Raw genomic sequence first — 17,459 nt, forward strand, 5'->3', positions numbered from 1 at the left:
GGAGGGAGTGGAGTGAGTCAGGGAGCAGGCAGGGGAGTTGTGGTTCGCACGTAGGGAGTCAGGGAGCAGGCAGGGAAGGAGTCAGAGAGCAGGCAAGAAGGGAATCAGGGAGCAGGCAAGGAGGGAGTCAGAGAGCAGGCAAGAAGGGAATCAGGGAGCAGGCAAGGAGGGAGTCAGGGAGCAGGAAAGAAGGGAGGCAGGGAGGGAGCAAGCATGGGGGGGGGATAGGGAGCAGGGAGGGAGGGAGGGAAGCAAGGACATTTTTCTGGGACACTATATAATGTATTCGTAAACAGATACGCTAAGATATTACAAAAATCACTGGTATGGTTTTGTGTTTTAGTTATTTTGTAAAGGGGTGATTCATGAGGTCATTTTATATGTCGGGTCAATCTCTCTCTCTGAGCCGCCTCGAAGAAGACTTGACTTAAACCAGGAATTAACCCTAAAGACAATCAATCCTTCTTTCTGTCGAACGTAAACAAACACCAGGCTGTCACACTGCACAAAGCCTGACGAGCCCCTGTAAACGTACTAGTGAAAGAGACCCCTACAGCTATCTCTTCGCACCTGTGTGAGAGAACCTCATCTTCGTCAGTAGTTTAGCCTTATTATACGTCTACAGTACAGCATCCTCTATCATTCTTTTGACCGGAGTGCCTCAAGGTTGGAAAATTCTGGGAGAGTCACCGTCGAAGTGTATGCCCTTGGCCATGGGTTCAGGACGGTGGGTATTGTGGGCAAGAGGGGGGAAACAAGCCTGATGGGAGAGGTTTTTTGGGGGTGTGGGGGGGGAGGGGGGGAGTTAGATGGGGATTTTTTGGGGGAGTTAAAAGGGGAATAGGGAAGCCTGATGGGAAGTTTTCATGTCTAGGGAAATATTATTAATTGCACTACCCCACTCCTCTTGTTGGGTTGGCAAGACACACATACACATAAAATAATAACAACAATCAATAATAACAGCAATAATAACACCACCAATAAACACCCAATAACAAAAGTAAAGCTACACATCTTCTACAGCAGCCACTTCGTCGTGTCCACTACTGCAGGAGAGTTCTGGTATGCTCTTATAAGATCCCCTGATGGCTGGAGGTGTTGACAGTGGTGCGGCAGCTACTAGGAAATAGATCATCACTGAAGTATATTTACGATGTTAGAGTAGGAATGAGCCACTGGGCATTGCCAACCACTGTCTGTCTGTCTGTCTACCTATCTACCTGTTTATCTTTCTGTCTCTCTCTGTGTCTGTCTGTCTGTCTACCTGTTTATCTTTCTGTCTCTCTCTGTGTCTGTCTGTCTGTCTTCCTGCTAAAATTTGATGAGTTCAATGAGTATTTTCTTTGAGGTCATTGGAGTGTGTTGTCTAGTAATGAAAAAGGTGTCATCCATTACACACACACACACACACACACACACACACACACACACACACACACACACCACTGAGTCACGTGATCGGAAAAATGATGTGGGGTGGTCATGTGGCACCGCTACTCTATATACGGATCTGCCACCCACCCACCCACCCACATACCGCTCCCGTCCACCCACCCACCCACATACCGCTCTCGTCCACCCACTCACTCACTCACTCACTCACATACCGCTCCTATTCATCTACCCACATACTTCACCCACCCACTAACACACCATCCCACATACCGCCCACCTCACCCGCACTCCCTCACACCCGGCGACAGAGGCTTAGCAATTCACACGAGGTAGCTGGATAACGACAATACCAGACTACAATAAACTTAGCAAAAGGCAAAGAACCTGACTCTAGCAAAAAAGGCAAATTTAACCTGACCTAGCAAAGGCAAATAACCTGACCTAGCAAAAAAGGCGCGAATAACCTGACCAGCAAAGTGAATAACCTGACCTAGCAAAAGGCGAATAACCTGACCTAGCAAAAAAGGTTAATAACCCTGACTTAGCGAATAACCTGACCAAGCAAAGGCGAATAACCCGACCTAGCAAAGGCGAATAACCTGACGGCAAAAAGGCGAATAACCTGACCCAGCAAAAAAGGCGAATAACCTGACCCAGCAAAAAAGGCGAATAACCTGACCTGACCTAGCAAAAAGGCGAATAACCTGACCTAGCAAAAAGGCGAATAACCTGACCTAGCAAAAAGGCGAATAACCTGACCTGACCTAATAAAAAGGCGAATAACCTAATCCAACCGTACTCAACCTCCAGACCAGTCCAACCCCTCTCCCTCCCATCCCTAGATTCTCCTCCTTCCTAATCTCTACCCCTTCTCCCCACCTCCCATCCCAGCCCCCCATCCTACAGAACCCTCCTCTCAGCGCCCGCCTCACTACCCCTGACCCATTGCCCCGCCTAATGGGGGTGATTGAAGTAGCGAATGAGTCACCCCCACAAACGACAGTAAGGGGAGGGGGGAGAGGGAGGGAGGGGGGGAGGAGGGAGGGAGGGGGGAGGAGGTAGGTTTCACTACAGGAAGCCTGGCCAACCCCCACCTTGATATATTTTGGGCGGTAGGAGGAGTGTGGTGGGGGGAGGGGGGGGTGGGGAGTAGGGGAGAGAGGAAGCTGAAGGAGAGGGTGGTGGGGAGAGGAGAGGGTGGTGGGGGGGCGCAGAGAGGATGAGGAAGAGAGGAAGGGGGGAACGGAGGAGATCGGGGGAGGTGAGGGGAGCTGGGGAGGGGAAACGAGAAGGAGAAGAGGGGGGAGGAGCCAAGCTGGGTAGTATATAAGAGGAGGGAAGACGCCGCAAATACTAGTTTATCCGGTGCAGTCGACACAGACCCTCGCCACCATGGTAGGTAATGCGCTTAAGGTAGTGATCCATGCTGGCCCCCCTACTAGTGTACTTACTGTTCGTGGTTACTCCAAGTGTACGTGGCAGTGATGGTACGTGGTTACTCGAGTGTACGTGGAGGACAAGAGGCAGTTGTTTACGTGGTTACTCAAGTGTACGTGATTACTAAAGTCTACGTGGGGGAAAAAAGGCAGTGTTGTACGTGGTTAATCAAGTGTACGTGGCAGTGGTACGTGGTTACTCAAAGTCTACTTGGGGGGAAAAGAGGCAGTGTTGTACGTGGAAGGACAAGCAGCAGTGTACGTGGTCACTCAAGTCTACGTGGAAGAGATAACAAGTAATAACAAAGGACAAGTAAGCAAGCAAAAAAGCAAAGTACCGCTGTGTACGTGATAAGAGCTAAACAAAATGTACGTGTCCGTGGATAGTTACGCACGCCGGAAAAAAGAGAAAAGTCCTATACCTGTCCGTTTGGATGTACTGTGTACGTGAGAGGGAGAGGAGCGGGGGTGTGCGTGCGGATACAACGTACATGGGCATGACTATAGTCTGTGGATACGTGGATACAGTATAGTGTGTGGATTCCTAAGACATACATAAGGGTAAACGACTCAACAACCCGTGTCAATAACCTGCTAGTTTCTGAGTTACAACACATGGTAGTTGTGAGAGGTTGTAATCTGAGAAATTCCATGGAGTATAAAATGAACCACCCAGTGCGTTTACCGGGGCTCATCAGGTCAGGTTAGGTCAGGAATACACCCACAGAATTATGAAGTGTATTTACGAAACCTTCTGTATGCAGGGGTGCGGGTGCGGATAGATTAGTGTATTATATTATCTTTAAGTCAATGGTTATGTGTGTGTGTGTGTGTGTGTACCATTTATGTATGTACGTGTTGTATCTGCGTACTTACATATTAATACCATGCAAGCAGAGGTTTCAAGTACATGTATATAAATAAATCCTTCACACACACACACACACACACACACACACACACACACACACAGGTAATAATTAACCTGATCTATTTTTTCCCGTCACTCAGCAAAGAAGTGGCGGACCCTGGCGGTGATTGGTGGTGGTGATAGTGGTGGTGGTGAAGTGGTGGTGGTGAAGTGGTGGTGGTGAAGTGGTGGTATTTGGCAGGGTGGAAGGCTGTTGTTGTTCATTTAGGAAGAAAAAGTAGGTGGTAAAAAATATTGTCCTCATTATTCAAGTCACCTTTGTAGTAAGAGAGCAGTACGAGAAATACATACATACATACATACATACAATAGACATTCAATCATACATACATACATACATACAAGAGACATTCAATCATACATACATACATAAAATTATTGTGTTGCTAACCAATTATTAATAACGTTAAGGTATTTCAGATCACCAGAGGATGGATATTTAATTTCAAATACCCTCGAAATATTTATGCTGTCCTGTCCTAACCTAACCTAACCAAACCAAGCCAAGCCTAACCTAACCTAACCTAACCTAACCTCAAAATATTTATGCTGTCCGTACAAAAAAAAATCTCTGACTGGGTGAATCACCTCCTGTTTAACTGTAGTGAAGATCTCAATAATGTACAAGACCATTTAAGTCATTTTGTGTCGGTATGGAGTTAAGACCTGAGTGGGTGAGGGAGCTACTGAGGTGTCTCGATTAGTAATTAAAGGGCATCATGTGTGTTTTAGAGAGAGAGAGAGAGAGAGAGAGAGAGAGAGAGAGAGAGAGAGAGAGAGAGACTATTCCTCCGCCCACTAGCGTTAACAAAACCCACACCACACTTCGTCACTACACTATACCATGTGTCACTACACCCACCATGCCCGCTCGCCCGCCCAAACATCACACTACCTTATCACACCCGGAAGCCGCCGCCCCGCGCCCCTCACCACCCCCCCTCCACCCGATAGAGAGCGTGAAGGGCGCCCTGTGAGACTACCACCAAGCTGGAACACGGAACACAGACTAAGAGGATGAAGGAACACGGAACACAGACTAAGAGGACATTAAGACCACGACTCAAGAGGAGGAGATGGCCTGCAGGGGTAGTGGCCTAGGGGTGATGATGGTAGTGGCCTAGGGGGTGATGATGGTAGGGTTTAGGGGGGGGGTGGGCGATGGTAGTATTTAGGGGTGATGATGGTAGGGCCTAGGGGGTGATGGGGATGAAAGGCCTAGTGATGATGGTAGTAGGCCTAGTGATGATGGTAGGGCCTAGGGGGTGATGATGGTAGTGGCCTGGGGGGGTGGAGTTAGGGTGGTGGTACAGGGTGGAAGGGGGGGCAGTGGTGGGGGCAAGGTTACCAAAACACCCAAAGACTAAAAATAATAAAAACAGCGCCAGCACGAGCGACCAACAACGCTCTGAGCCTGCTCACTCTGCCGCGATGTTTTTAAAATCACAAGAACCATCTCATTGTCGGTTGTGTATATTCCAGGTATATAAATATTAATAATAATAGCATAATAATAATATAATAATAGTAATAATTAAAAAACAATAATAATAATAATAATAGTATAGTAATAACAGTATAATAATGATAGTATAACAGTAACGGTAAAAATAATAGTAACGCTAATGAAAATAAGAAAATAACAAATCCGTGGTATAATTTTACCATCGCCAATAATACAAAAACACAGAGGCCACTTTCAGTCAGTCATTTATCAAGCAACTTTATAAACACCAACAAAACAACTTATAGAACGTTATATAACAGCCAGCGAGAGACTACGGGTAAATAAATATAACCCCGACCACTCAAGGGCTTCTCCAGCAGGCACTAACCACCATCTTCAGCACCTTCATCATCCTTGTTCAGCTTTCACCGTCAGTACGAATGAAGGAAGTGGGGGGGTTGACGTCTTCCTCCAAACGCTACCCAAGGATCTCTCTCTCTCTCTCTCTCTCTCTCTCTCTCTCTCGCTCTCTCGGCCAGAACATCTTCACTACAGCCACAAGTATAATATAGTATTTACTGAAGAGGCTTTGCAAGGTCACTGATTACCGTGTGGGGGGCAGCCAACCGTCAACAGCTGCGGGGCGTTACACACACACACACACACACACACACACACACACACACACACACACACACGTCAGCAAATCAAATGACATCAAATTGCCACACGTGTCATATTGATGTCACTGGCTGTCAACGTTTGGTTATAACTTGCGTATGACAGATGCGCTTACATAACCAAACCTGACCTGACCAAACGTAACCAAACGTAACCAAACCTGACCTGACCTACCCTGACCTGACCTACCCTGACCTGACCTAGCCTAACCAAAAATGACCTAACCTAAGCTCGGTGCGAGTCATGAGATAAGTAGTGTCCAAGTGGCGAGATGAAACATATGAATCAAGTGTCCAAGTGATGACACATGAATCAAGTGATGAAATGACACAAGAATCAAGTGTCCAAGTGATGAGACACATGACTCAAGTGATGAAATGAAACATGAATCAAGTGGCCAGGTGATGAGACACGAATCAAGTGATGAAATGAGACACAGGAATCAAATGTCCAAGTGGTGAGAAACATGAATCAAGTGTCCAGGTTGATTGGGAGGGGGAGGGAGAGGAGGTAGGGAGTGAGGAAAGCATGGAGGGAAGGGTGATAGGGGAGGGGAAGGGTAGGGGAGGGAGGGTGGTAGGGGAGGGAGGGTGGTAGGGGAGGGGAGGTGTAGGGGAGGGGAGGGTGATAGGGGAGGGGAGGGGGTGGGGAGGGAGGGGTGGTAGAGGGAGGTGGTGGGAGGGGAGGGTGATAAGGGAGGGAGGGTGGTAGGGGAGGGGGGAGGAGAGGAGGTAAGGAGGAGGAAAGGATAGGTATGGAGAGAGGGTAGGACGAAGGAGGGGAAGGAGAGGGAGGTAGAGAATGAGAGAAGGAAAGAGGAAGGGAAGGAGGGAAGGAGGTAGGGGAGGTAGGGAAGGAAGGGAAGGAGGTAGGGAGGGAGGCGCACCTTTGGCCCAGTCTGCTGTGGGTTTTTTTTACAGCACGACACCTGCCTACTACCTGGCGGCATACGAGGGCGAGAGAAGATGGAGAGGACGAGAAGAGGGAGAAAAGCAAATAGGGAGGGAGAACGGGGTGAGGGGAGAGTGATGAGAGGGGAAATATGAGAAGGTGATGATGGTGATGATGTGTGGATAGATGCGAGTGAGGAGAGGGGAATGAGGGGGGAGGGAGAGGAGGGAGGGGATGGAGAGGGTAGGTGAGGAAAGATAGTGAAGGAAGAGTTAGAAGTGAGAAGTAGGGGAAAGGGTAGAAAGAAATGCATAAAGGAGAGGGAAAGTAGCGAGAGGAGAAAGAGAGGGACGAAAGGGGGAAAGAAAGGAATGAAGGAGAGAGAGAGAGAGAGAGAATGACCTAGGCAGGCAGCAAGTGTTACCAGGCGACTTAGTCTCTCACCTGTGCTGGAGGTTATTTCCGTTCTGACGAGCTCAGACGGAGGAAGGGGAAGTAATGTCTGGGGAGGGGGAGGAGCGGGAGACGTAATGTCTGGGAATGGGGTGGGGGATGTCTGGAAGGAGGGGGGGGGGGCAACACCTTTCTCAGTCGGTCGATAAACAAAGGACAGTTTCAGGAAGCCTAATACTGTACAGACATTCATAGAGCTGACTGACGCACTTCAAATACCATACTATATAATAATTCCCTCCTTCCTACCTAGACAAGAAATGCCAACCTGACGCTAACCTGTGGCACCATGACCCACTTCTCTGACACCTGCTGGAGGAGTGTGGCAGCTGCTACTGACGAAGAGACAGCTCCTCCACCACCCACCTACCCCACCCCCCTCCCAGAGATAAATCAACTATATATATATATATATATATATATATATATATATATATATATATATATATATATATATATATATATATGTGTGTGTGTGTGTGTGTGTGTGTGTGTGTGCGTGTGGAAAATATTAATATAAGCATTAAATAACAACAACAATAACAATAAGAACAGTCATAATAATAAAAATAATAATCTGGCAACCCGTCAAAAATACAAAGCCTATCATTAATAAACTATAATTTATCATAAAAAGTTTATTTAAAAATAATATATAAAAAAATCCCCAAGGTTCTCTGATATTTTTTTCCAACATTACTATTTCCATAACGAGAAAAAATCAAATCGTTCACACACACACTTCAATTACAAGTAACCTTAACCCAGTGAAAAAATAAAATAAAATAAAAAATCCAGGAAAAACACCATTAATTTTTTCTTCACATACGACACTAACTCCTCCAGCTGCGTAAAATATACAACAAAACATAAATAATATACAAAATAATAATACTAATGCAATCATATAAACAATTATTAATTAATATTTTCTTCATTTCTTAATTTTTACTACACTGCCAACCACCCCAATGAAAATGTCTTAAGTTATATAGAGTACTGCAATATATAGCTATATTATAACACACAAGACTAAAAAAAATATATACTTTCACCTCATTTAGATAATTAATGTCTTGAAAATTCCCCGTCACAACCAACCAACCTTTCCGTCTTTCTCTTTACTGTCTCAAGTTTTTAGTCTTCCGCTAGCTGTCTTGTCTGGTGTTCGTAAATAATATATTCCTGGCAGCTGGTATTCCTCCTCTTATTAGGTAAAACGTGAATTAATCTGACCTCAAGCGTTTTGATAATTCACGGAAGAAATGTAGGAATATGCCGATTGAAAAATAGTTCCAAATTTTCGAATTAATCTAAAACTGGTATAATAATAATGATATATATAATGTTCTTATTTTGTTACTTCAAAGTTGGTCATTGATAACGATAATAAAAATATAAAAAAGAAATGGATGTCTTCTTTACAAACATCAAATTGAAAAAAAATGCCGTTTTAAAAGACCTCCGTCAACTTTACTACCGCTCATATTCTGACCAATTCACAGTCGCTTCACAGTCAGGCTATCAACTTTGTAAACTTTGTAAACATTAATAAATACATAATGTCCAAACAACAGTAACTATAAAGTAAAATTATGAGAGTGCGGAAGGAAAAAGACGAGTGGTGGTCGTGGTGGAGGGCGCCAACCGTTCGCCACCACCTGACAACCCGCCACCAACACGCGCGCTTCTTTGTCATCTCCAGACCGAGGAAAAACCTTGCTGGGGAGGACGAGGAATTTTCCCCACCCCGGACTCCTTACTCTCCCCTCTCTATCAAGCGTCTATAGACTTTAATTGTTTTACCTCGACCTAGATTTCCTTACAATGGGAATGGAGGCAGATTCTTCTTACAGAGATGTTAAGATGAAAAACAGTATCTAGGCTATGGTTTCAATACTATTCTACTCATCTGTTTCTATTCCAATACCTTGCTGCCTCACAGACGATGGCTACAATTAATAAGCTCAATAAAACATTTGAAAGTGAAAATGCTAAAACCTACTTAAACTTTACACCCTAAACTGGAACTGCATGGCATGTCCCTCCAGTATCGAACTTATTTACGTATATTTTGTTTTATATTTTCAAACTCTTATGCAAAATCATAAGCTAGAACTGCAGATATGTACAGCTGTTCACTAACCTAACAGTCCGCTACACATAAGTGTTATTAGCTAAATAAACCCACAAGTAAAATAAAAAAACTTCAAGAGGACAACAAGCAAGCCAAACTCAGGTCCTGGGCGTCCCTAAATACTCGTGTTGCTAAGAGCAGCCAACAAAATCCTGCAGTCACATTAACGGCCGCCTTATAAAATATCTGGCGGGCCCGACAAGACGCTGCCGCTCTCCAGTTCGTTGGCCGACCAAACTAGATTTCCTTTCAAGTATCAGACAAAAAGGCACAATCTGCTAACATGACGCACCTTGAATCTGATCCATCATGGGGTAACGGGGAGGTACAGGCTGGCACAGAACTAACCTAATTACCCACCAACGACATAATTATGCCCAAATCTGAGTAAAACGAAGGAGGGAGAGAAGGGCGGGAAAAAATGCGGCATCCTGGCACCTTCCCAAGATAGCTGCAGTGTTGCCAATGCATCCCTACCACACAGAACTAAACCACTGAATACTGAAATTTATTCTAGTAGCTTACTGCCGAAACTGTTACACCTGTCAACACACACTCATTTTCCCTTTGGCTACAGCTCGTTTTTATACCCAAACCACATAATAATAGTAATAAATTTCGATTGCCCTGTGTGAAGGTCGCGGACGTGTCGCAGATGAACGAATTTTCCCGCCAGAACTTGGAAAGGGAGAAGGGAGGAGGTGGAGGAGCGCGTCTGATTTAAGGCCAACCAAAATAACTAGAAAATAAGAAGATACAATGACTTACACAAAGGAGGAAGTAGTAAACAGATGAAAGAACTGAGTAAAATGGGACATAACGTGGAAAGGAAAATTACTCAAGAAAATGGCAGGACATGTAGAAGAAAGAGATAAAGGAAGAAGATATGCTAAGAATAAGACAAAGTTACGTGAATACAAGGCTAGTGAGGTGAGGAGTTAGTAGCACTTGAGGTGAGGGATGGAGGAGGTGAGAGATTGGGGTTAACTTTGAATAGGATTGTGTTAAATGAGATTAGTCAATTTAGTTAAAAAAAATAAATAAATAAATAAATAAAACAACCAAACCAAGCCAAGACATTCTGGGTTACAGCTTCCGCTACCTAAAGTGTTACAGAGAGAGAGAGAGAGAGAGAGAGAGAGAGAAAACGAATTTGGGAGTCAGAAAAGGGGAACCTCGTCTAGCCTAATCTAACCATAACCAAATTATAACCTAAGCTAACCTAACCATAATCTAACCTACCCTAACCCGACCAAAACTGACTCCTCCCGCACCTCCCCCAGACACGGCGGAAACATTTCTTAAAAGCCGTGTACTATAAGAGACAGATCTTGCTCCCTCGTCACAAACAGCAGTTCACACATCATCAAAACTGTCAACACACCTAAAAAAAAAACACGGTTATTAAACCTCTAGTGGCGGTGGTGATGTGAAGTAGCGTAGTAGTGAGTAGTGGTAATGGTGAAGTAGTGGTGGTGAAGTAGTGGTGAAGACGTGAAGTGGTACTGAAGTAGTGGTGAAGTGGCAGCAGTTTAGTAATGGTGGTATAGTAGTAGTAGTGGTGGTTAAGTACTGTAGTGGTGTATAGTGATAGTGATGAAGTATTCCCCAACTGCTAACAAAAATTTCTTTTTGGACTAGAAAAAAAACTTCCACAAGACACATCCATAAATAACGTGTGTGTGTGTGTGTGTGTGTGTGTGTGTGTGTGTTGGGTATAAGCCTTCCTATAACCGCTCTGGTGGTCTTAGAGTAAACACACTTTTATTAATAACTTAGGACTGAACACCCTAGGAGGGCTTTATCGTTATACAGAACCCGGCACAACCTTCGTCTTCCTCACCGTGAATGACAGGCGACGACGATACAGGCAGAATATATAACCTGTCCTATCCTAATCTAACATAATTTCACCTAACCTATCCTAATTTCGCCTACAGTAGTTCTTCGTTTCCTACCTTCGAGAATACCGCAACATTGACGGGAAAAAAATGGCATTTGCGTAACATTTTCTCGAGACTTCCGTGCGCGGCGAGGAAGGAAGCTGACGTTACACATCCGAGAGGCGGAAATTGTGGCAGTCAACGGGTGGGGGGTTGAGAGGGGCGGGGATGAGATGCACACAATCAACAAGCCATTGGACAGTGGTTTTACACAGGTGAGAAATACTGTACTCTCAAAAACATGGAAGAATGTACAATGTAACTTATTATGAACAAGACATTCTATTCGTTTTGGAGTGTGTATGTGTGGGGGAGGGGGGAGGGGTATGCGATTTTGTGTGCGTACTTATGCTGTATGTTTTACTTGTATATGTTTATGCAGTGCGTTTGTGTATGTGTGTATGTTTATGTAGTGCGCTTGTGTATGCGTGTACTGTATACGTTCGCACATGTACGTAATTTGCTGTGTAGGTAACGCGTTTTTTTTAATCGGGACTTTTAGGCTGTTCTTGTCAGCATTTTCCACGTCTTCGCTTAACAGAATTTCCGGCCACTTTGTTAATGTTGACCCAGAGACCTCTAGCTGGTTAGCCCGACACACACTGGGTGCCTTCGTTCCCTTTACGAGTGAAAGTCTATGTACAAAATTAATTAACTACTTGAGTTCATGCATGTTTATGTATACAGTACGGAAGTGGTCTGAGCGTGAATGTCTTAATATTTCTACATCTACAGTAAACTGTTTGTGTAAGTGTTCGTGTAGACATAAATGTCCCGGATATGTATGTGTTTATGTGTACACGTGTGCGTAAGGAGATAGGTGGTGAGGCTACGCGACACCGTGGGGGGCGGGGTATCAGATAGAGGGCGAGAAACACGTCTGGCCTGCCACTACTGCCGAGATATGTTCTCCATCTGCCGCCCCCATCACTGAACACTATACTAGACTTCCATATTCAATCTATTCATATACACCTGGTCTCTTTCTAGTTCCACCTGTGGTTGTTGAGTGATAATCTCCCTTTGTTCAAAATGTTCAAATAACATCTATGAAAATGTTTACCTATAAATAATAAATGTGTTATTTGTTACAGGCTGACATAGAGCTTCCTCCAATTGACGACGAGCAGATGCAGGGTGAGTGACGTGTTTCGGGTTTGTTTACATTTACCTGACGGCCCCTCCCTCTATTCTCAACTGTCCAAATATATGCTGTAACAATCCACCCATCTACTGTTTATCAACGTATCTATCTATATATCTACCTACATACCAAATAACCATTCCATCTATAGATCTACATATCCATCCTGATAAATATGTGGTCAATATAAGCGCTGAGAGAAGGGTGGCCGACCCTCTCTAAGAGCAGGTAAAAATAACGAAAATTTGAGACATTAAATGGCACATCAAAAGACTTTAATTATGTAGAGTATTTTGTTGGGCAAGTTATTTATCAAAACTTTCCCCAGTAGGTAAGCTTGTAAGTACAGATGTATGTAGCCTAGCCATACAATATGTCACTTTCTGAAGCCTCCCACCCACCCCTCTCTCCATCCCTCCCTCCCACCCTCCCTCCCTATATTCATCCCTCTATCCATCCCTTCCTTCCTTCCTTCCCTCCCCTCCATCCATCCATCCCTCCCTTCCTTCCCCTCCCTCCATCCTTCCTTCCTTCCTTCCTCCTCCCCCTCCTCCCTCCCTCCCTCCAGCCTCCCTTCCTTCCTCCAGCCATACCTCCCTTCCTTCCTCCAGCCATACCTTCCTTCCTCCAGCCATACCTCCCTTCCTTCCCTCCAGCTTCCTCCAGCCATACCTCCTTCCTCCATCCATCCATCCATCCATCTCTCCTCCTCCCTCCCTCCCTCCCCCTCCTCCCCTCCCTCCTCCATCCATCCATCCATCCATCTCCTCCCTCCCTCCATCCATCCATCCCTTCCTCCATCCATCCCTTCCTCCATTCACCCAATTCTTCGTCCCTCTCTTCACCCTTTCCTCACTCCCTCTCTCTCACCCACCCCATGCCCCTCTCCCCTCCCTCCCAAATAAATTCAGTACATGGCATCACGTTTATAATACCATCATCACATAACATAACTTCCTGTAACTATACAGTACACCAAAATCTGTAACAACATACTGTATATGAATACTCTTACTGATTCCTCTCATCTCTCCCTTGTGTGCAGTGTTGAAGAGGGCCTTTGACAGCTTCGACTCAGACAAGAAGGGAGCCATCTCGACAGAAATCGTGGGTACCATTCTCAGGATGATGGGTCAGACCGTCAACCGCCAGATCCTTAGCCAAGTCATCGAGGAAGTTGATGTTGACGGTCAGTGTTACTCCGGCTCCAGTTTCCTCATGCCTTACTTTCTCTTGCGTCCTTCCCGATGCCTTACTTTCTCTTGCCTCTTTGCCAATGCCTTACTTTCTCTTGCCTCCTTCCTGATACTTCAGTTCCTCAATGCTATAGAAGTTCCTCAATCATACTTCTGAATTCACCCTTCCCAGTAATGTTTAGTATTACGGTTTCTCTTGATACTGTAATTTTTCCCATTTGTTTCATTTTTTAGTCACAGAGAGAGAGCGAGAGAGAGAGAGAGACTAAAATTATGTTTCTTCCTCCAAATAAACGTCATCTAACCACTCCCTAGCCTTATTTACCATGGTAGTGTTCAAAATTATCTATGGTTGAATCTCCTCCGCCTCCCCATACACCTCCAAGATCTACATCCACAGGTTTACCACAACTTTCTATTTTGTGTTTCTACGCCTACAAGACTGATGACCGGTACTGTGTCGGGTTACAGGTTCGGGAGAGCTGGAGTTCAATGAGTTCGTGATGCTGGCTGTCAAGTTCATGAATGAGGAGGACGAGGAGGAGCTCAAGAAGGAACTTTACGAGGCCTTCAGACTATACGACAAGGATGGTTAGTTTTAACAGCTCTCTCAAGTGCCTACGTTAAGAGTCCCTCCAGGAGATAAGAAACAATGTAATTTATGACTGAATATCGGCATAATCTTAAGCGTAATTTAAGAAATATCTTTGTGCCAGAAGTTATGAAGGGTTAAAAAAAAAAAGGCACAAATGTTTGAGGCCGAGTCATGCCGCTATTCTTCATTATTTACTGATAGACGGATGCATAATACACAACACATTTACACTGATGGTATATTTTCCCTTTACTCTCCCTTAATGGACAGAGCGTAGTGAGAGCAGTGAAGTTCTTTATAATACTGTATAGTAGTTCAAAGACAGCCTTTAATTACTGTATATTATAAAAAAAGTGACACCAAATTACAACAAACATATCAGATACTGTGCAAGGATTACTGCAACAAGCCAAACAACAGTCTTACCAACACACAAAAACACTCCAGCAAACAAACACTGAAGCTACTCCCAGTAATCATCACCTTTCATTATGACTCTAAAGCCACATAAACACTACAGCCATGTCCTCAAGCCACAAAAATATAACCAGGGCCTTCCACCGGTAGGCCAAGGATTCATCCCCACCAAGGTGCTGCGCGAGATCTTACACGAGCTGGACGACAAGCTCACCGAAGAGGAACTCGATGGCATCGTTGACGAGATTGATCAAGATGGCTCTGGCACCGTTGATTTTGATGGCGAGTGTCTTCTCCTCTGATGTACCTTTGTTTTTGTTTTGAATTGATATATCATATTTAGTGAGCTGTCAGGAGGCCATATTTTCACAATTAACATAATGTTGTCATGATGCTGTTGTTCATCTTATGATTTACTCTATGTATTATGGGAAGACCTAACTCAATTACTCATACTATATGTTGCTTTATGGCTCTGAACTTGTAACTTATGTAGAAGAAATTTACTGTGTGAAGTTTCCATCTGACTTTAAAGTGAAAAATGCTGGAGAAATTCATATACTGTATACCTGACATTCAATTAATTTTTTCCCCCACAGAATTCATGGACATGATGACAGGTTAAACGCCCCACCCCGTACATCAGTCACTCCCCCACGACCTCATTGCTACGTCATCATTTCGTTACGCAACATTATAAGACCACACAGCTTCACAGGTGCCATCCTGGGGTTGTTTATGAATGGATTTACCATCTAAGTGTTATGTCCCTTGGACTCGAGTTATTTAAATTAGAATCCATCGGAGTCAAATTTCATCCCCGATAGATCACTCCGCCATCTTCTTTTAGCTAGTTGTAAGAGATTAACCTCATTAGTCAAACAGTTCCTCAAAATGGTCCTTCCCTTCGTAAAGTTCCAGTACAAAAGAGTCCATAAGATATACTGTGATTGAATCGTTGATGAATATTTTATAATTTTTATACACATCTAACTTTAAGTTGCGGTGGCTCATATATCCCATCTTATTTTGCTAAAGTGCCTCGGTTCATTAGCTTAGCTGTCGCGTCTTGTTACAGCGTTTTTTGTCTCTGTTGGTACGTGTCTCTGTCCTGTATACGGTGGTGCCATTGTCCCCTTACATATAACCCATAGTGGTGCTGTTGGTGACTTGTAATGGTACCCTACTGGATCCACTTATTACCATGGTCCCATAGTTGTTATTCCTATCATTCCCTTCAATGTTGCCTTATGTTTCCCTGTCTAGAGTGGTGTCACATGTTCCCAGTTCCCTCATAGTGGTGCCACATATTCCTAGTTCCCCCAGAGATGTGCCACATGTTCCCAGTTCCTCGGTGGCACCACATGTTCCCAGTTCCTCAGTGGCACCACATGTTCCCAGTTCCTTCAGTGGCACCCAACGTGTTCCTGCCCCTCCACACCTCACCTCTGTAAGCTTGTGATGTCATGTTACTGGTAAGAGAAGTCGAAGGTTCTTGTAAGAAAATAAAGAAAATTTACCGATATCTTCTTGTAATTCCACACGTCCTTTACATATTCCTCAAAAAGATACAAAAATAATACTAAACCTAATGCAAGTTAACGGCTTTGCTATCTTATTTGGTTAAAGCCAGACGATGTTACTCAGCAGGGATGGGAGCCCATAAACAAGGGGTTAAGATGATAAACTTTCAACAACAAAAATCATAACAAGGTCTGAATTCTCACAAACTTCATCCACGATATTGATGAGATTTTCCAAAACAAGGCAACAGCATTAAATGCCAGAATAGGAACCTGGTGTACTAACAGAAATCACCCTAATAGCCTACAACACTACTAAGCTCCTATAACTATTAACTTCCTTTAACATTTACAAACTTTTCTCAAGCAACGTGTAAGAAGGATGTGGTTATTTATGCTAGACAGGACCTTAGAGCTAGCCAGGTAAGGGGAAGATACAAGGGGAAGATATTTTTGAAGAACCAAAATGGTGTAAAATTAAACTGAAAGCAGGATACTTACTCACCGAGACCAAAAATGAAAAGGACCTGAGTGAGCATGTTGACAACAAACTGAAGTTCTCAAACCTTTGTGTGAAAGTGAATGAACCAAGTAGTACTGTAAGTCTTATACGATGGCCATTCAGCTATCTAGATGGAGGTGTGCTTCCCCATTTGGAGTACTCTCACCCTGTCTGGGACCGACATATGCTACAGGCTGTCAGTTGACTGAAAACGTCCAGAGGGCCACCAGACTGGTGTCTACACTGCAGCACCTCAGTTACCCAGAGATTAGAATGCCTGCAGCTGCCTATCTTATACTATAGGTGGGAAGAGGGTGACTTAATAGAAGTCTATAAGAACCTCAGATGACATAACTCTGACAAGTGTTCATACATGGAACTAACAGAATGACCCCCCAACTAGAGGTAACAACTTCAAACTGAAGAAGCCATAGCTTCAGGAAATTACCGGGGCAAACTTTACCGGAGTGAGGGTTATGAACTGTTGAAACAACCTGCTAGAGTGTTGTGACGGCACCGAGTGTGAGCTCTTCAAGACCAGACTTGACCAACACTGGCACAAGTTCAGATGCATTCTGGAGCCAGTACATGCCCAATAATTGCCAACAGTGTGTAACAGTCATGACCAACCAACCAAGTGGCTATAAGGCCAATCAGTAGCAAAGAGGACAAGGGAAAATATACTTTACAGCATTTTCAATCCATAAAATGTACACTATTTCATAATAAACAATAAATGTATCACTGATAAAAACTTACCTTCTT

General features: G+C 44.2%; 2 protein-coding genes across 9 annotated transcripts in view; one reads left to right on the plus strand and one right to left on the minus strand.

The window, feature by feature from the left end:
• Nucleotides 1–17,459, minus strand: part of LOC121868529 (glutaminase kidney isoform, mitochondrial-like) — a 111,170-nt gene that overhangs the window by 36,549 nt on the left and 57,162 nt on the right. The window lies entirely within an intron of this gene.
• LOC121868573 (troponin C, isotype gamma-like) lies at nt 2,758–16,192 on the plus strand. Its single transcript, XM_042369331.1, has 6 exons — nt 2,758–2,793; nt 12,412–12,454; nt 13,507–13,650; nt 14,129–14,248; nt 14,820–14,951; nt 15,269–16,192. Exons 1-6 carry the CDS (start codon nt 2,791–2,793, stop codon nt 15,292–15,294), a joined length of 468 nt encoding a protein of 155 aa, XP_042225265.1. The 5' UTR covers nt 2,758–2,790; the 3' UTR covers nt 15,295–16,192.

The sequence above is a fragment of the Homarus americanus genome, unplaced genomic scaffold (assembly GCF_018991925.1).
Source record: "Homarus americanus isolate GMGI-L3 unplaced genomic scaffold, GMGI_Hamer_2.0 scaffold32583, whole genome shotgun sequence".
In the NCBI taxonomy this organism is placed as follows: Eukaryota; Metazoa; Arthropoda; class Malacostraca; order Decapoda; family Nephropidae; genus Homarus; species Homarus americanus.